The sequence below is a fragment of the Trachurus japonicus genome, chromosome 16, assembly GCF_045865225.1.
Source record: "Trachurus japonicus isolate A0001 chromosome 16, Traja_1.0".
Classification (NCBI taxonomy): Eukaryota; Metazoa; Chordata; class Actinopteri; order Carangiformes; family Carangidae; genus Trachurus; species Trachurus japonicus.
This window is the reverse complement of record NC_140922.1, coordinates 14,398,155-14,419,482: the sequence shown is the minus strand read 5'-3', so window position 1 is coordinate 14,419,482 and position 21,328 is coordinate 14,398,155. Positions and strand designations below refer to the sequence as shown.

General features: G+C 42.5%; 1 protein-coding gene across 1 annotated transcript; it reads left to right on the top strand.

The window, feature by feature from the left end:
• Window positions 1–1,290: 1,290 nt before the first annotated feature.
• znf1035 (zinc finger protein 1035) lies at window positions 1,291–19,446 on the top strand. The gene is made up of 4 exons (XM_085801793.1): window positions 1,291–1,851; window positions 9,696–9,759; window positions 9,845–10,664; window positions 10,695–19,446. The coding sequence occupies exons 3-4, from the start codon at window positions 9,884–9,886 to the stop codon at window positions 18,764–18,766; spliced, it is 8,853 nt and encodes a 2,950-aa protein (XP_085657919.1). The 5' UTR covers window positions 1,291–1,851; window positions 9,696–9,759; window positions 9,845–9,883; the 3' UTR covers window positions 18,767–19,446.
• Window positions 19,447–21,328: the final 1,882 nt, after the last annotated feature.

The following is a 21,328-nucleotide window of genomic DNA, read 5'->3' as shown; positions in this document are numbered from 1 at the left end:
TACAATTGTTGCTGTTACAACAACTGTAAGCACTTTTTCCATTCTCTTTCCACAGACATGGTTGGACAACACGTTCTGCAAACCGTGAAACTTGACTATGCAGAGCACACTTTGCCCCTCCAGGAAGAGCCCATAGCAGCTTCGGTTGGGATTATTTGATTCAATGATTTTTTGTGTTCTTTAATTTTGAGGTCATGCACAGGTAGCTCTGCATTCCATGGGAAGGGGCCATTCAAAATTTAGTTTTGAAGGAACATGTGTTTCTGTCTTCGTCCAACCAGTCTTGGGATTTGAACCTTCAACCTCTGAGCTGCAATCATACTGCTAGCTGGCTAGAACCGTAATTGTGGGAAAATGTTTCCTCCTCTTAGGGGTCACAGGTAAGTTCAGTCTAGCTTCCAGAGAGGATCTTAATGTTACTGGTTGGTTTTGGCAGCAGAATATACTGGCCTATATAGGAGAGAAAAAATATCAACATCAAAATCATAAAACCATACATGAACAGAAACATTTTGGGAGCAAACCCTGATAAGGTTACAGATTCTTAACAGACAGTCTTTAAGATGATCTAGAGCTTTAATTGAAACCTGCAATGAGTTGACTCTTTCCAATGGGAGGGCAGTAACAAGTCCTTTGGGACAATTTGCTCCTCTGGTTTTTTTACTTTTAGAGATGTAGATGGTGTGATTTGGTAAGAACGCTGTTCCATATTAATTTGCACAATTTTGTTGTGCACCCCTTGACCCCTAATAAATCCAGGCACCAAATTGAAGTTTCTCAGTGATATGCACTTTCTGTGGTTCTGTGTGTGGAAGTGATGCTGATGGTACATGAATGCACCAGTTCGAGGAGGTAATAGTCTGCTCACAGAACACCATACTTTCTGAAGATCATCCTCACTTAATGCCAAAATATGTGTTTGAGTACCCCTCCACCTCCCCCCCGCACCAATGTGTATCCCCGAGAAACAGTTCTTGCATGCCCCTCAGTTGGAGTGGGGTGGGGGTGGGGGGTTGTGGTAGATCACCAGAAGGAGGTGGCGCCATTTTGTAGCAAGTCTTACACACAAAATGGTTGTGTGCAATTTAACCCCTAAAAGTCCAAAATGCACCTAGTCCAGCAGACAAGTAGACATGCACCACATGGTGTTCCTGTAACTTGACACGAAACTAACAGCAGCAGTGTAGTACTGCAACGGCACATAATAGCACCGACGCCCCACTGAGGACTTCATTGATGAGCGCAGCCCCCGCCAGTACGGGTGGTGGAGCCTGCTTGCCCCAGCACGTAGGGAGTGCAGGAGCAGCTTCTGCAGCAAGGAGGCAACCACGGCGCGGTTGGCCGGAAGGAGTCGTGCTACCGCCCCCGTCAGGTTCTGGTGGTGACAGCCATAGAACAGTAAGGGGTGGGCTCTGCCGAAGTCTCTGCGCCACGTTATTGGTTGTAATCAGACAGTTGTATAATGTACGCACAATCCCGGGCACATTGTCTGAAATTGCGCAAATAAAGAAAATGGAGGCTGGTCGGAATGTAACGCTGCTGACCGGAGCATAACGGATTACGTGGCCCGAACCGTGCGAGAAAACACAACAAGGCATTTGGACCGAACAACTGGTATCGACTCAGCTCGGAAAGGAAGAAAGGACTCCCGACGGAGTTTCCCAAGGAAGACGGAAGCCATCGGCAAGGACGACAACCGCTTTCTCCGCGTAGTGGCACAGAAAGCCGAGATGTAGTGCCCTTGAATGGAGGATGTTGTCCAAGCGATCATCAGTACAGAGACGATGTGGTCGTTAAGCCACAAAGAAAACCGGGCGACGAAGCACACACGTCACACGGAGCACTGATCTGGTAAGGGGTCCTGCAGAAGCCAGCTGCAGAGAAGCCATTTGCTGCTGGTTACAGTGCTAGCGAGCTTTGTGCTAGTCACTGTGGCAGCTAGCTTGCGCCTCTCTGAACACCAAACAATCAGTATCGCAGTATAATCATGTAACACGTGGTTGGAGTCGCAAACCGCGTTGCTATTAATGTATTTATCGAGCTGTTTGCACGCTGTCGTCCTCCTTTGCCCCGCTGTTCTCCGTCCAGGCTGGCTAAAAGTGGATCAAACAATAACACACTAACGTTATACAACGTCCAGGTGGAATCGCATAACCAGTCCCTACTTATGGGCATTTTACATTAAAACTGTTCCATAGCCAACCCCACTGTAATATTGTTGTACACCTATCCAGTAATCCATTCAGTGGCAGATATGAATCGTGTGTGTGTGTGTGTGTGTGTGTGTGTGTGTGTGGGGGGGGGGGGCGTGCATTGTTAACTTTTGTGATGGTACCACAGATTTATCTTGATTTTTGCATGTCAGCCACTAGCCATGACTCTGAGGTTGATGTTGAGTCTGGCTTAGTTAACCTGGTGAATGCATCTATTGAGATCTGCACTCAAGGTAGCTCTGCTCACTAATGTTATGAGGTCATTGGTCGTTGTGGTGATGTACTGGACTGTATTACTGCTGTACTATTCCTCCCATGTTAGCAAAAGCTGTCATGATAATTCAGTTAACTTCACACTACAATCATAATAACTATCTAGTCATAGGGGTGGGCGATATGGGCAAAAAAAAAATCTTGATGATTTTTGTTCAATTATCCGATAATGATAATCTGACGATCCTTTAAAATGTTATTTGTTTTTTTGAACATGTAAAACTCTAGTTACTTGCTTACCAGGACATCTATGGATAGACACAGCTTTTCAGAACAACAGCTCTTGTTTATTTTCTGTTAATTTAAAGGAGAATTCTGGCCATTTTTGACCCCTAAATTGTTGTCCTGATGGTCAGCCAGTGTTGGGGGGAGCAAAAAAACGTAACTAAAACTGATGCAGGCAAACTGGAGTTACACCATGGCTACCCGGCGCTAGAGATAGCGACAACGCTAACCTATGGGGGCAATTTCTTCAACCACAACAAACACTCAAAACACAATCAAATATCTATTGTAGGCTACATGGCTGGAATCCTTATGACACACCACTGAACTCATAAACTGTACAGTATAAACCGGTATAAACATTCCTGGAAAGACATTCCGATCGCAGAGCGCCTGCTCTCCCCGCCACAGAAACAAACACTTTTTCCTTGTTGTGGTGATTTCTTTACGAAAATGAACGGTCGAGCAGTGCAGTTGTAATGTCCAAAATATCCCTGACCGTTTATTTTTGCAAAGAAATCATCACAACAAGGAAAAGGTGTTTGTTTCTGTGGCGGGGAGAGCAGGCGCTCTGCGATCGGATAGTGTCTTTCCAGGATGTTTCAGTTAGGCTATCTGAGGTGAGTGATTACATGCAAAAACACAAAGTTTATACTGAATACTGTACACTATATGAGTTCAGTGGTGTGTTGTAAGGATTCAAGTCATGTACCATAGATATTTGATTGTTCTTTGAGTGTTTGTTGTGGTTGAAAGAATTGCCCCCATAGGTTAGCGTTGTCGCTATCCCTAGCGCCGTCTAGCCATGGTGTAACTCCAGTTTGCCTGCATCAATTTTAGTCGCGTTTTTTTGCTCCCCCCAACACTGGCTGACCATCAGGACAACGATCTAGGGGTCAAAAATGACCGGAATTCAAGAGACTCCCAGTTAAACTCCAGCGTGGAGACATTAAATGAATAAGGTTCTCTGCTCTTAGGTGAATTGTACAGCATACAAGCATGAGCAAATAGATGACACATTATTTCTTAATAGTGTTAACAAAGTGCTTCATACATGGTCTGCAAAACATGCAAACAGTAGTGCAGTAGGTTTTCCCTGGGTTTTTTTGAGACCAAGGTTGCACATCCTGACAGCTGAGATTATTACTCTAGGTATTGTCCCTCCTCTATTAAATAAAGGAGGCTGGAAATCACAGGACATGTCTGTTCTGTCTTGAAATGTGTGTTTCTCTTCTATAAAACACATTCTACATCTCGGGAGTCGACGTCTGTACACACACAGCTTCCTTCACTTTTGGGGCAGAGCTCTGTGTGAAACAGTAGGAGAGATACAGCCCGAGGGGGAACTGGGACACAACGGGAAAAGCAGGTCCGAGCTGTGCGCAGCGGAGCCGCAACTGTGCTCCGCAACGCTATGGCTGCGTTTTGGGTTGCATTCGGTGGGAGATGCAGGTCCGAGCGTCAACCCAACACGACGCCGCAGCAGTGCACAGCTCGCACCTGCTTTTCCCGTTGTGTCCCGGTTCCCCCCTCGGGCTGTATCTCTCCTACTGTTTCACACGGAGCTCTGCCCCAAAAGTGAAGGAAAGCTGTGTGTGTAAAGACGTCAACTCCAGCTGTGCACTGCTGTGGCGTCGTTTTGGGTTGACGCTCGGACCTGCTTCTCCCACCGAATGCGCACCGTTAACGACGTCAACCCAAAACGCAGCCATAGCGGTGCCGAGCACAGTTGTGGCTACGCTCGCACAGCTCGGACCTGCTTCTCCCGTTGTGTCCGCATTGAAAGTAATGGGTCATATTTCCTCCGTGCCAGAAGATGTTGTCACGGTTGCCGCCAGACTGTTTGTGGGAGATCACGTGACCGCCACATGACTGAATCCTGGCCACTGATTGGCTTCTCAGGCATGACTCTGGTGAATGAGGACTTCCATGCGCCTCTCCTTTACCGTCTATTGTTTTTTATTCTAAATAGTATAATACTCAATAATGGAAAATTGCTCATCGTCAAAACGACATTTACGATAATATTGCAGACGATATATATCGCCCACCTCTATCTAGTCCTCTCATCTTGTTGACTGGCTGTAAAGGAAGGATGTACCGGTATGCCTATGGCTTTTGCAGGTGTGCAGAGTGATCACTGAATATTGTTGATTGGTCAAAATATGAGTCTTATTTTAAAAGATGTTCATATTTTGGATTGTAGCGATAGTGTTTGGGGAAAATCATTATGTATACCTGTGCTAACTCACCAAAACCCCACTTAAACTTGACCCCCCTTTGCTTAATAAAGAAAGAATTAATTGTTTATTAAATAGTTTCCTCAGAGATGGGAAATAGGCCACATCAGGGTTTCCGTTACATGTAATTGATCGTGGCGCACCGCTATGGCAAGTGCTTCTGCCCCTCAGCTCTGTGTGTGTGTTCATCTCTCCTACTCTTTTTAGATTAATAATCACAAATGTACACACATTGGCCTAACATATTTGTCCATCGCGGTGTTTTATTTGGAAAATTGACCGGATTCTCTCGTGTTTCTTTGTGTGACTTCCTGCCAAGATTGACACGATCGCTCGCGGCTCATGCACAAAATAGACTAGACGCGGAAACGATCGCTGCAGGGCGCGAGCCGGCCACGGAGGATTTGGACACCGAAATGAAAATGCCCCTGCTTCTCGGCGCTCGGTGTGGCCCCTCGTGTTATACGGTCCGCTCCCATGCCAACCAGAAATCAAGGGGGAAAGTAACAGAAGAGCTTTCCTCAGTAGCAGGATGGCTACGGAGTTTTCATCAGTTTCAAATTCTGGTTCTTGCAGGGCCTGAAATTCGCTGCGGGATTGCGGGTATCGTGCATAATTTAACCGATTCCAGCCAACTATCGGTACACACTACAGGAGCGCTGCATCAGACGATCAGACTTAAATGCAACACACACGTCTTTGTTTACATAGTTTAGGTAGCCTACTGAATGAAGTTGAATTTTTTTTTCTTGCCAATGTTATAAAACACACGCAGAGCCATAGAATCGTTCTGAACACATGCTGCTTCAGTTGTGCAGCGCCACATCTGTTGCGCTCTGTTTCAGCCGAACAGTGCTCAGATGTTGGTTAGATCTCTTCCAATATTGAACTCTTTTTATACAAAGTGCAGCCACTTTGCATGCACGCTTCTCTGTGTGTGCGTGCATGTGTGAACACCAATAAGTGAGGACAACCACACGGACTGTAACTGGAGTTAGAGACATATTTATCTAAAAACATGAATGCTCAAGGGACACAGGAACAGTCAGCTAGCCAGACAAGGCAGGACTAGCAGCATAAAATACAATGGAGAGGTGGATATGAATGAACATATTTTATCCAAGATAATTGATTGTGTAAAACTCTGGGTTGGCGGTGGGAAGCTGATATGATGCGATAGCGAGGGGACATTACGCTACGTTTTGCCACAAACGGTGGGTTCACATCGCAATGTGCTGATTTATAAAAGGCAATTAAATAATGTTATCCCCTACAAATGAGTTTGGGATTCTTTTATCAGGATGGTCACCAGAAATGCCAGGGACAAACAGCCCCACCTAGAATATTTTCACCAGCTGCCACTGTGTGCAGCCACGGTGTGTTTTCACACATATTGGTCATCTACAGTGATACGTTGTTTCATTTTTCAGCTCACACATGTTTGTTTTCACTCTGGTCCAAATGCCACACCACTGACAGAGCGTCATGTTTCCATGACGACTGACCGGAAAATAGTAATACATTATGCTATTTCAATCAGGACAGACCATTTATGACAAGAGAGCCAGGTTTGAAGATGAAGATGAAATTGTGCACAAAATAAACTTTGGCGCTTAGACCACGGGGTGAAGACCAGCTGAGTAAACTGATCTGGGGATGAGAAGCTTGCATCTGAAGAAGTTATATCCCCCTGGGCCTAGACACTGGTGGTGGTAGGGAAGCTTGAAGTCGCCTGATGAGGGAACTTCTCAGTTGAAGATCCAGGTTAAGACAGTCTCTATCTTGATGGAGGTGGGCTGAGAGTTTTGCTGAAATGACGGCTGGATGACAGGAGAGAGAGAAATTTGACGCTAATGACTGACTGGTGGAAGAGGAAGAGGATGGCAGACTGTGATTGGTTGAATTATGAGAATAAGGGTGGAGTGAGAGGATAGCAGGAAAACAGGGAAAGGGCTTTGAGGCGTGCTTAAAGAGATAGTCTTCCTGTCTGAACTTTCGCTTAGCTTCATTAATGAGCATGTGAAATTTTAGCAGTGGCACTCATAATCTACCTGCAGTGGTTCGTCGCTTCTTAAAATCTGATAGTTTGACCCTTCATAACCCTCGTCATATCCACATGTGTGTTGCTGGGTAGCACCAACAAAAACAGAAGGATGGCATAGGAATTGGAGTAGAGCCAGTCAGGACAGCGAGGACATTTTTAACAAAAAGGAGAGAACTGGAGGATAGCTGGTAGGACAGGGTTTTCTGGTATCTCCAATTGTGGCAGATGTTGGAATGCCATTATGTGTGGGAACAGTGTTTCCTCTACATTCATTTAGGAAAATGGAAACACTGAGAAAGTACTATGTCCCAACCAGGACCAAAAATACAACAAGCCTATTTCATTACCTTTATTCCTTCTGACATTTGGATTGTGCAACATATTTTCTGTCTGCATTAACATTTGCTATTAGGGCTGTCAATCAATGAAAATATTTAATCCAGATTAACCGCATGATTGTCCATAGTTAACTCGCGCTTAAGCACAAATTAATCACACAATTTTTATTTGTTCTAAATACCTAAAAGGATTATTTTTCAAGTGTGTAATACTCTTATCACCATGTAAGTGGACAAACATGTTTGCTTTTATTCTCCAAGTAACCTCTGAGGTGGATTAGTTGTACAGTTGTCCATGCATCTCCATTGTGTTGCAAACTATTTTTCAGCTAGTACGGTTCGTGTTCACACACGTTTGTTTTCACTCTGGTCCAAACGCCCAATCACTGGGAGAGCGTCATGTTTCAATGACAAATGACTGAGAAAAGACGCATGGTACGTCAAGTTCACGTGACTTCCGATTGTAAAAATTAATAATAATAATAATAATAAATTTTATTTGTAACGCACTTTATATTTACCAAAAAATCTCAAAGTGCTACAACAGCAACCAAAAAAGAAAAATAGGTTAAAAAGAAGAGTTAAAAACAGTTGTTTTGAGCAAGCAGTTACAGATTAAAAGATTTTTTAAAAAGGTACGTTTTTAGGCCCTTTTTAAAGCAATCGATCGACTGTGGAACCCTCAGGTGTTCAGGGAGGGTGTTCCACAGTCGTGGAGCAGAGGAGCAGAAGGCTCGGTCTCCCAGTGTGCGGCTCTTAGTCCTTGGGGGAGAAGTCTGTGGCTGTTGGTGGAGCGGAGTGAGCGTGCTGAGGTCTGGGGGGTGAGGAGTTCTTTAAGGTGCTGGGGGGCGTTGCCATGGATGCACTGGAATGTGAGGAGGGAGACTTTGTAGTTGATCCGAGCGGAGATGGGTAGCCAGTGAAGTGAGTGAAGAATGGGTGTGATGTGCTCATATTTGCGTACTCTCAGCAGGATTCTGGCGGCGCTGTTTTATTATTATTTGATAGAAAACCGATAGTAATTAATGAATCGATTTTTTGGAAACACCCCCACACTGTACCTTTAACAATGGAGATACATGCATGCAGTACACAAGTACGGTTATTTGTGGAGCTGGTGGCCAACTGATTAATCCAGGTGTGTCTGACCTCACAACAATGGTCAGACACACCTGGATGAATCAGTTGGTCCAATAATGTAAGACAGGAAATAAAGGAGCTGGCTTATTTCAGGAAGTAGTGGAGCTGTGCATAAAGCCCATTAATGATCAATTATCGATTAATCGTTTATATTCATATTCATATTTAAAAACAGAATGCGTGCGGCTATGGCATGTGCCAGTAATCCAGGGCAGTCCCCGTGAAGGAAGAAGGTCAGACAACAACGTACACGGACGTCTGTGTGCTTGTGCTTCACTTGTAGGGACAGTGCTGGCATTTAAAAAAAAAAAAAAAAACCTGCAGCTGAGCCGTCAGAGCAGCTCTGCTGTCCCTCTCTCTTCAGCCTTGTGTTTAGCTGCACTTGTACGAAAAAAATCACGAGCACTTTCAAAATGTGAATGCGTGTGTTTTATTGATATTTCTGTAGCCAACACACCGCGGAGCAGGGCTCTGATCACAGGAGCACAGAAAAGAGAAACAAATTATGCAGGATATTTACCTTAAGTTTCATTTTAACCGTCGCTAAACAGCTTCGGACTAATTGTGACGTTAGATAAATGACTTGTAGCTTGTTACAAAGAGAGTGGAGGCTCCTTCCACACCGCTGCTGAGAACCAAATCTGCATGACCAGAGCAACGGACCCGCGGTGTCACAGCTGTCGAGTCCACGACACAAGCGCGGCCCGTCGTATTTAATGAATTATTTCACTCTTAAACCGTGTAAATCGATAAAAATTTAACGTGATCGATAAAATTCTTAACGATCAATAATCGATCATCGATTAATCATGCTCATCCCTAAAAAGAACCTTAAAATCGATCCTGAAGCGCACGGGGAGCCAATGCAGCGATTTTAAAACTGGTGTAATGTGCTCCCGCCCTCTGGTTTGTTGGCTGTACATTCATAATGCGAATCTACCAAACATCCCAAAGATGCCTTATTGGATTGAGATATGGTGACTGTGGAGACTATCTGAGGGGGAAAGTCAGACACTACCTTCAGAATGTTGCTGCAATAATCAAGACCCAGACCAATCAGACCAAGCTGTATTTTTCTAATCTCTTTTGTCAGATCCAAGGCCTGTCCCCATCCTGAGCCTAGCATGGCCATGGTTTTTTGTGTGTGTGTGTGTGTGTGTGGAAGGGGGGGTAGTTGGCACAAGTGCTGACATTAATTGAAATTATTCCTTTTTTTATATAGGTTTCCACTCAGATGCAATACACATCACCTTCACCTTGGATAGTCCTTGTATTTTCAAGAAAAGGTGAGAATTTTCTTTCTTCTGTTTTTTTTTTTTTTTGGATGTTAATTTCTGCAATTTTTTACAGCTGTGTTTTCCATGTTTTCAGGATCAGAGGGAAAGCCCTACCTTCCGGTTGCTGCGGAGAATGGCTCATGGATGGGATTCATACTACCATAACCTACCATCATTATCATCTGATCCAAGGACTTTGAGAGGGACATCCGAGTCAGAAGGAAGTCTTTCACAGCATTTAGAGAATTACATTGGACATCATGACTTCACAGAAACAGCAGCTTTGAATGAAGCTCCTGTCACAAACTCAAACTTCAACACAAACTATTATTCAAATGCCACAGTTGGCCATTCCAGTTCAGACTGTGTTTATCAAAGGTACTACGGGGAAACACCATGGCAAGCGGATGGAGAACAAATGGAAAAGGAGTACTTGCCAAGTTGTGGAAATAGTGATATCTCAGGCTTTGCCACAGATGGATTATCAACATCAGGATCTTTTCCTTCATCGTTTTCAACGGATTTACAAGGACTTAAACAAGATTGTGAAATGCTAGGTACTTCTTTTCTTGAGGACTACTCGGATGTCAGTAGCTGTTCGGATGCAGATGTTGGTGAAACAAGGCCCTCTTGTAAATTCATGGCAAGTAATTCGTTTTCAAAACCTAAAACTGATGCTAGCACAAAACCCCATTCATCTGAATGGCTTTTCAGCCATACTAGAAATATGTTTCCAACTGAGAGTCATTGCTCTAATATGTCAAAGACTAATGTTCTTTTGCCAAGTGCATCAAATGTGAAGGCAGGAGAAATGGTTGAGTGTTCACAAGACAAAATGGGAAGTCCTGAAAAAAGTGTAAAATCTCACACAGGACACAATCAGTCCTTTACCCCTGTAGAGGCAAGGAGTTATAGTGATGGTAGTTGGGATCAGAAACAAAAAGAGGACGGTAGTTGGGATCAGAAACAAAAAGAGGATGTGGAGAGCAATCTCATTCCAGAAAAACATTCAGACATCTCAATATATGTCCATGAAAGATCCACTGATGATAGATTGTTGGAGTGCCCAGCCAGCAAGGATGAGGAACAGATCGTTGCAACTCCTCCAAATATCCTGACTACATTTAACATTGAGGAAGATCACTTTGACAAAAAAGTTCTTAGAAAGGAAATTAAGGAATCATTCAACCTGGAAAAGGAGGGATGTGATGGTCTTAACCCCACATTTAAAAATGAAACGGGGAGACAGAAGGAGCAGGACAGCATTGATGTCCTAAAAGGCAAAAGAGAAGAATCTGGTTCATCAGAAAATGAGACTTCTGATGAGCAGAGAACACTAGTTCCCAACTTCACTGGCAGTCAAGATGAAAATATGCACACTGACTTTAAGGAAAGTGATTGTATGGGTACATCAAACAGTTGCGATGTTGAATCCTGTTTACAGTTATCCAAGTATCAGTCTCATGAAAGTGTACCTGAAGACAATATTGGCAGGAGTCCTCCTGAGATGAGTGGCAACTGTGACAAGAATGTGCAAAGTGTTGCTAGCCATGCAGAATCCTGTTTGCAGTCACCGAGCTTCAGCACAGACATAAATTCCCGTGTAGAAAAAGACCGGACAGGCACAGAAGTAAATTCAAATTCCATTTCTTCTCCAGAGCCAAACTGTAGTGATTCTATTGTCATTAGTAACAGTCCCTCTACTAATAATAATCACAAGATTGAGCAAAGTGTTTCTGACCATCCAGTTTCCAGCTTACAGACCAACATCTCAAGTACAACCCTAAATCTTTGTCTGGAAAAGGAAAGAACAAGTCCGCTGGATCCGGGCTGTAGTTGTGCTGGCATCCCTAGTGACATTCCCTCTATGGATACTAGTGACAAAAATGAGAAAAGTGTTCCTGATCATCCAGACTTCAGGACACTGGCAGACAGCTCAACCCCCAAAATGAATGCCTGTCTAGAAGAGGAGCTGACAAATCCACCAAAGAAAATTACAACCTCTTCTACAGATTCAGACCGTAGTGATCCTGATGTCACAAGGAGCAACATTTCTATTGATAGTTGTAACAATAACCAGCAAAGTGTTGTTAGTCATCTAGAGTCCCACTTAGAGCCAGACAACTCAACCACAGAAATACACTGTAGTATGGAAAACAAATGGACAAATCCATTGGAGAAGACAAATACGAGCTTGTTTACAGATCCAGACAGTAGTAGCCCTGTTGTGGCTAGTGACAGTAATGAGCAAACTGTTTCTTATAGTTTAGAACCCAGCTTGCAGTTACATGCCACAAGCACAGACTTAAGTCCGTCTCTAAAAAAGGAGTTGACAAGTCCAGCAGAGAATACAAATCAGAATGCAACCCCTTCACCAAACCAGCAACTGCTACTCAATCAAACCCCACCAAGCACCCCAGAACCACAATGTCATGTTGGAGATGTTGCAGAAAATGCAAGATCATCATTTGAAGAGTCTGACACATCATTGGAGGGGCACTTAGTGCCTGACATGCTGTATGGTGAACCTCTTTCAAGAGAAGACTCTTCATGTGACACAGATGAAACAAGACTTAGCACAAGTAAATGTAAAGAACCATCTGTCTTCAGCCCTGATGGGAACAGCGTTGACTCCTCAGATAGACAAATACCTCTACTACGGCCTTGCAACGAAATGAGAAAACAACTGCAGCCTGTCGTAATATTGAAGACCTTGGAGTCCGTTAATGGACAGAATAATTCATATCTTTGCAAACATTGCCCACACACCGCCTACAATGTAGACAGTCTAATTGAACACCAACATAGATGCCATTCAGTGCACAATTTTCAGTTTTGCAGGACTTGCAATCTGTATCTGGTAAGCAATGAACAGGCAGAAAAACACTCATGTGACGTCATCCAAAAAGACTCTAAGCTTTCTTCTAAATTAAGTTTACAGAGGAAAGAACAACAGGGCCGTCACAAGTGCATCAAGTGTAATCTCATATTTTCACGAATAGTTCAGTATGTCAGCCATATGCGGATCCACACTGGAAAAACACCGTACAAGTGTAATGGCTGTGGTAAATACTTTGCACAGACTTGTTCCCTGCTAAGACACAAGCGTGTACCTGGAAGATGCAAGCGTGGAAAACCTCAAGTTACAAAATCTGATGCTGCTACCACTAAAACTAAAAAAACACCACAAAAGGACTTGGTGCAGAGCAAACCATATGCAAAGCTGCCTGAATGTTATGTAAAACTTGTCGACATCTCCAAGACTAATGTTTGCAGTTCATGTGGTAAATGCTTCTTAACTGCAGCTACAACCAGAAGGCACTTCAATGCTTTACACAAAAGAAGGAGTTTGATGGTCCCATCGAGCCACAAAACCACAAAACTCAGTGGCTTGGAAACTCAAAAAAATCAGAACAAGTCTGGAGGAAAATATAAATGTCCTCTTTGTCCACGGCTTTTCAAGTACTCCTACAACAGGGCTCGACATTTGCGTGATTGTGTCAGAGATGCAATATGTGGTGGCAAAGGAAAAGTTTCAAAAGGAAAATATCGCTGTCCCTTGTGCCGCGCTACTTTTACTTTACCATCCAATCGATATAGACATATCAAGGCAATATGTCTCAAAGAATGTCTTCAAAGACTTGCAAAAGAGAGAGCAGCAAATATTAAACCTAATGGACAGAAAAAAACAAGGGGCAGTGAGCAGAAAACTTTGTTAAAGGAAAATGAACGGAAAACACATTGGAAGGATAATGAACAGAAAACCTTGCCAAAGGAAAATGAACAGAAAACACTATCAAAGGAAAATGGACAGAAAACACTGTCAAAAGAAAATGAACAGAAAAAACAAGAAGGCCCAGCTAAAACAGCACCCAAGCTTGTTCCACGTTATAAATGCAAGCTTTGTCCAGCAGTTTTCTTTCATGCTTCTGGAAAATATAGACATACGAAGAAACATGAGTTGTTTAAACTCACTGGCAAAATGTTCAAGTACAGGAATTCTGTGTTCTCTGTTTCTAAACCAGCAACTTCAAATAGTGTGAAGACAGAAGATAATAAGGATAACTTAGAATCAGCTGAAACAAATAGCAGTCATGAGCTGAACTGTAGATTTTGTGGAAAATCTTTCAACACACCACAGTCACTGAAGAAACATCAGCGTAATCACCGAGGTGAAAGACCATATCGGTGTCTGGAATGTGGAAAAGGATTCAAAAAACATGCCCATCTTATTGGTCATAAAAAAGTTCACCAGCGGAGGATACAGTGCACTGTCTGCAAAAAGATTCTTCCAACTATTGGAGAACTGATCCAACACAGAAGCTCACATCTGAAAAGGGGGAAGCTACAATGCCCAGACTGTGATCAACAATTCCTGTATCCTGCATATCTTCTTAGGCATCTAGACTCCCACAAAAAAAGAGAACACAAGGCACCTCAGCTTGAAGAACGTGCACCATTAAAACCCCAGAAGATCTTGGAATCTGTGAAAGAGCAGATTGGACAACAACTACAGTGTTCCTTATGCAAGGAGGTGTTTGATGATGCCCAAGTACTAAGAAAACATTGTCTCACACACATATCTGGGTCCTCATCTAACCAGTGTCCATTTTGCAAACATCGTTTCAGTAGTCGCCGCTATTTGCTGCGTCACATGATCAAACACACTGGAGCCAAGCCCTTCTCTTGCACAAACTGTGGAAAACAGTTTTACCGTAAGCTGTACCTTAGACTTCACAGTGAAAGGTGCTTGCCGGCTCAGAAGACGCATTTTGTCATAATGGAGCACAGCAGTGAGACAAGCAGACCATACCGGTGCTCTGTCTGCCCGCGTTCATTTTGTAAGAAGATCCGATTGAAAAGTCATCTCCGAGGCCACAAGACAAACACACTCCTTCTATGCTCAAGATGTGGCCAGTACTTTGGATTTAGAAAATTAAATCAACATCAGAGAATCTGTGGGGAGACTACAATGTTCAACACTGGATCTTCTAATGGCAATATCAGTAAAAGCTCTTCTCAGACAATCCGGAGTGTCCATAAAATACCTGTGCAGTCCAATGCAGTGAAAATGCTTCCATTCAAATGTTCCTACTGCACACAAAAGTTCAGGTACAGATCATTACTCTTGAGGCATCTTGTGTCACATACTGGCGTGCAACCCTATGCATGCATGCACTGTGGCCACAGATATGGTAGTCAGACAATGTGTTTGCAACATGAAGCTTTCTGTGATGGAGTTTACAAAGTGGGGCCTTCAAAAGGCAAAAGTGATGCTGCAGCAAATATGTCAAGCATTCCAGCTCTCAGAGAGGCAGCACAGAAGCAAGCAGAAGGTGAATCTGAATACAAGTGTAAATTCTGTACCAAGACATTTTTGAAATCACGGAACCTGAGACGTCACATTTTGACACACAACGAGGTTAAACCTTATCGCTGCAAAGCCTGTGACAGCTGCTTTTCAAGATATGACCATCTGAAAGTACATCAGACTCGTTGTAAGGGGAAGAGAGCACGACTTGAAGTCTGTATACCCAAAATCAGCTTAGATGATGTTGGCATCGGTTGGCAAAGCAAGTTTAGCATTGAGCCTACTGAAAAGCAGGAGATGTTTGAGTGTAAAGACTGTTCAAGAAGCTTCTCATCTCAATCTAAACTTTCCCGTCATATCACCATGTTCCATATGGTAAAGTTGTTCAAGTGCACACGCTGTGGCTCATCATTTTCTCACGACAAAACTCTCAAAAAGCATCAGAAGATGAACAGGTGCAGAAGGGTCTCCACTGACACAAATCCTTCACTATCACTGACAACCAATCGATCTACAGAAAGTCTGGCAGGGCAGCTTCATGGGGTGAGAAGTCGAATTCTGCAGAGGATCAAGCCCTCTTTGAGCAAAAAGTACAAACATGTATGTAGTTATTGCCCCAGAGCTTTTAGAAACAGCTGGCAATTACGCATGCATACCCGCCTGCATACCGGGGAGAAGCCATATGCTTGCGAGTATTGTGGTCAGAGATTCATAAGGAAAGATTATGTGCAGCGTCATTTCCCAAAGTGCACAAAGAAGCAACAGCAAAGTAAAGTGCTCTGTGACAGATGTGGTGGATTTTTCTCAAAAGTCAAACTTGATGAGCATAAAAAAAAATGCATTTTATCTCCAAGCTCATCAAAGTCAGCAATTTGCAAAAGCCAGCAATCAGCCAAACAAAGCCCACCAAAAGGTTTTTCTTGTGCATACTGTAGTTCTCGGTTTTTGCTTTTTTCACAACTCCAAGAGCATTTTTTAAATGCACACAAACTGGAAACGGTGGTTCCACCAGTGTCTACTGCACCCTTACAACACCACCTCTCCAACATACTGAACATCAAAGAAGAGCCTTTGGATGAGATTTGTGTTGACCGTCTAAGTCATGGTGATAATTTAATTTGTAAATTGGATACAGCAATAGGTGGTGATGCACTCCAGGAATTTTCCTGCCCAGAGTGCAACTTGTCCTTTATAAGTAAGGCTGGACTAACTGGGCACATGCGTGTACACACAAGGGAACGTCCCTATAACTGTAAAACGTGCAAAAAAGGCTTCTGGAATAGAAATCTTCTCCGTAATCACAATAAGAAGTGTAGATCTGGACATGTTTCAGGGAGAGGAACAACCAAACAGATGGAAGTCCCTTTGAAAGCAGAAATTGATTTTGCACTAAATGACTCTGTTCTAGTGTTCAAAGAAGGCTCTACAGAAACTGGCACTGGGGTATTGCAGACCAATTTTTCCTGCAAAGATGAGTTACTGGAAGAATCTTCAAAAAGTTCAGAACAAAGCAGCTCTCATAAAGAGAAGAAAACTGTGCAGTACCAATGTTCAGAATGTGATAAGAGCTTCACAGATGGCTTATTGCTGATTAGTCATCTAGAAGAACATGGAAGACAGGAACAAGAGAAAAAGCGCAATACATGCATCAAGTGTGGCCGGGTATGCGCTAGTCAAGCAAGTCTTGAAAAACACTTGAAAACACATGGATTTGACAAGGAGTACCCATGCCCTGACTGCCCCAAGATAAGTTACACCTTAGCTGATCTTGAAATCCACAGAACCTTTCATGACCCAAATAGACCTTTCCTTTGCAAACTGTGTAATCAGAGGTTTTGGACAAGACCATCATTATGCAATCATTACAGCCAAGACCACGCAGATGAAGCATTTACTTGTCGTTTCTGTAACAAGGCATATTCAGTCAAAAAATCACTAGCACGACACATTCGAAAATGGCATCAAAAAGAGAAGATGGATCTTGCACGTAATGTTCAGGAGCGCAACACTGAACAACAATCCAGCAGTCAAGTTGGTATGACTGGCCAAAGTGATGAGGATGAAAATAACGGCAGTGAGGACAGTGATTCTGACTCACCATATTTCCCATGCCACGTGTGTGGCAAGACATTCACAACATCAGAAAGTCTTGAAGATCATCAGAGGTGCCATTTGGGTGAAAAACCATATGAATGTGAGGAATGTGGTCGGTGTTTTTTCCAGGCATCCCAGCTACAGCAGCATCAACGAATGCATAAGTCTGAGTTTCAGTGTCAGGCATGTGGCAAGGGTTTTGTCTCTCTCTTTGCACTGCGCAAACATAAGCATACCCACGGCAAGAATCGTCCATACCGTTGCTCTAAATGTCACCTCAGTTTCACAGGACCCTCACAGTTAGCGGAACACATGACTACCCACCGTGAAGAGAACTTCCCATGTGATATATGCAATTGTGTGTTTCTCTCAAAGAGTAGTAGAGCTGAGCACTGGAAAAGCCACTCCAGGTCACATGACCATCAGCCACCTTCAGTTTCAAGGGAACAGTATGAGAAGTCTCCTTCACCCTCTGGAAGCTCATCAGTGTTCACCAGAGAACTTAAATACCGCTGCGGTGTTTGTAATGATCGTTTCAGAGACCCAGAGGAGCTGTCGGAGCACGGTTGCATGGCCGCAAAAGAGCGACCATATGCATGTTCAGACTGCAATAAACATTTTCTTCATGCATCTCACCTGAAAAAGCACAGGACCACGCATCAACAACCAAGTAGTAAATATCCATGTAATCATTGCAACAGTGGCTTTTCTTCCCCTCAGCACTTCCTCAGCCATCTTAACACTCATCTTGATTCTGCGGCACAAATGAAGAGCACCCCTGAAGTTAAAGATGAAGAGTCTTCACAGCGTTTTATATGTCCAGTTTGCCATCAGTGTTTTGCTAATGCCACTGAACTTATTGGTCATTTTCCCACACATTCTACATTTGAATGCAAAATTTGCAATATGACATTTTCCTCTGCAACCAAGCTCCAAGAACATGAACATTGTCATCTGACATCAGCCACTGAATTTGAATGCACAGAGTGTGGTCAGAGTTTTTTGGGAAGCGATGCCTTCCGCCAGCACCATTGTTCCCATCAATTCCATGCCACAATGGAGTCCAGATGCTCAAATACATCGCCTCCCGCTTATTATCAAGCAGCAGCAGAGGAGGAGGAGATTGATGTTACTGGAGAGGACTTGTACAATTGCCCACACTGCTCAATGCAATTCTCCTCCAAAAGTGGTCTCTTGGAGCATCAAAATAAACAACACATGCATGACAAGCCATTCAAATGTGAACTTTGTGGGAAAACATTTGCATTGCGACGGTACCTTAAAGAGCACGAGCGAAGGCATCGTTTAAAATTAGTTGCTCAAAGCAAAGATCAGTTTGCTGAAATCAAGTTCACATGTACTCAGTGCTCAAGCGAATTCAATACAGCGCAAGATCTGTCTTTGCATATGAGACTGCACGCTGAAAAAGAAGCAGGAAAGTTCCGCTGTGATATGTGCTACAAGTCATTCGGCCGCTGGACTCTTCTTAAACAGCACCAAGAAAGTCATGTTGGTGAAGTTGTATATGAATGCACAGAATGTGACAAAGCCTTTGCTTTTCCTCATCTGCTAGAAGAACATCAACAGACCCATGCTGGTACCTCTCAGTAATGATTATGAAAATGATTGTTAGATACAGTACCATTTACCTTATCTTCCCCCTGGATAACTGTAACTAAAGTTACTTGAAATCCTTATCATGCCTTACATCTGACTGTGTACCACCACTTGAAATCCCAATATACATCCAGTTTGTATTTTTGGCCCTTGGTATGTTACTTAAAAAGCTTGGCTCATGTAACCATGACAGAGATTTGATGACATTGTGTATATATTTTTGTTCTAATATTGGGATTTGTATACTGTAAACTGGCAACATAGTTTCTTGACAGTGTTTGTAAATCTATGATGAAGTTCTGTAAAGCAGTTCTGTGATAAATACAGACAAAGCATGATGGCATAAATGTTTTAAAATGTTTTGGATAAAATCTGAAATTTGTTATGTTTGACATTTATTTTAAAAAAGACAGCAAGTTTTGTTGCCAATATGTAAGATATATTTCTAACTAGTTGTTTTGATCTACTGATATTTTCTATGGTATCGTTATCCATGTACTATAGATAATTTTGTAATTTTCTGTTAATTTCCCTGTGTTTATCATAGGTTGATTTTTTTTGATATTGATAAGTATCTTGTACAGACATTCAAGATGAGTTGTTGGAAGGATGTTACTTTTCTTAAGAAATTTTAGTTGATGCATTCAATCAAGAAGTAAAGTCAACTAGAAAAACATCTTCTTGGTCTTGTTTCCATTTCTGTTAACTGTGGGTGAGGCAACATAATGGAACCCTAAATCTGCAGTGCCAGTTACTGGAGCGAAGATCTACTGATTGTCTTTGGTTTGACACCAGTCCCATGGTAATTACATAAGCAATAATAAAAAAAAAAACATCTCTCATGTTTAAACTGTAAAAGTCAGAGCTTTGGACATTGGATGTGGCAAAAATATTGCCTTTTCGTGTTCTATAATGAATCAGAGTATGCCAACAGATTATGAAGTAGTCACCTCAAGTGTGGTAGTCTGTATATTCTGTCTGTGTCCATCTTAAGTTGATCCAGTCAAAGCAGGTGAGGAGAGCTTAAAATGTGTTTGTCTGCACAGGGTGCAGCCCACCCCTCACTCAGTGCATGCAGGTAGCTCCAGGTTTTTAACGGATAGTTACAGAGAATAGATGTCACTAGTGTTCTGCCTTGAAATTCCCTTAAGTGATAGCAAATACAATGTCCGATTTCATTTTTTTAATTAAACTGAAAGATGTAGTGGATGTAAAGTAGATTTAATGGTGGAAACTCCCACAGTTACAATCTATAATGTTTTTTAATTGGCTTTTCATTACAAAAAAACCTATTGAAATGCATGTATAAAGCAACATTTAAATGTAAATTTAAAGTGATTTACATGGCTTACCATTGATGCAAATAACTAACTAAATAGCCATATCATATTAGTATATAATTTTATAACAAAAACCAATTAATTATATAGTTGTAAGAATTAATTAGACTACATTTCAGCAGCTGCACAACTTTGTGGGTGCTGTGTGAACTTTAGATAGGGGATTTTTGGTTTAGTCATCACATCATGTACAAAAATTGTATCATGAGACCGTCTCGGTGATCGTCCCACTGCTGATTTCAACAAGACAAATCTTCGGTGCCAGTGAGTCCAACGGTGCCTGCAGGTGACCAACAGCCCAGTCAATTCTTTAAGAGGAAATGGTGAAAAGGTCACTCCACTCAATGATCCTGTAAAGAATTTTTAAAAAGTCTGTCCAGAAGAAAAACCAGGTGAGTTCACAATGTCCTCTACTGTGTTATTTTTATTTTTTAGTGAACCCCTTCAACTGCTGTATTCTGATTCTTTTTTCTTTTCTTTTTTTTACTACAGATTGGCAAGTACCTAAAGGCCAAGCTTTCAACTTCATTAATGGATCACACCATCAATAATGTTAAAAGTGCCAAAACTGAGAGATGCAGGGGTAGTAAACAATATGAATGCCTCCATATCCTGAAAATGTACAGTTCATATAACATCACTGTATTGGAAAACCCCCTGCCATCTTAAGTCTAATGGAAACAGCTGTGAGTTAGAGAAAGGCCCATTGCCAATATTAAAGCACAGATTCTTGGCAAGCTGGCAGAGCCTTGCCAAACCAAAAGGTCCTGACATATTGCAACGTCCACAATTTTCAGTCTCATCTCACCAAAGCAGCACTCAGTTTGTCTTAATTCAAATAGTAAGAGCAGAGCAAATGTGAGACATTGAGATGCTGAACAGAGAGCCTAAGATAATGTGGTCACTTAAATTGAACCCTATTGTAACCCACATTATGGAGGCAGGCGATAACTTTTTGCCATCTGGTTTGGCCAGTGCCTGGCATGGATATGTGTTTTCTGGCCAACGTTTTTGCTAAATCAAAGCCCACACTCACGCCTGAATGTCAACCACAGGAACCTAGGTCCGGATTCACACCCTGATCCTCACTGCCCAAAATCTGAAGTAGTTCCAGGGGTGTGGTTTGCTGTATGCTACTTAACATTGCTGACTGAAAACAAGACTCAAACTGCAATATTAGAATCACCAGTAGTTTTTTCTCTGCTTGTTTAACCTT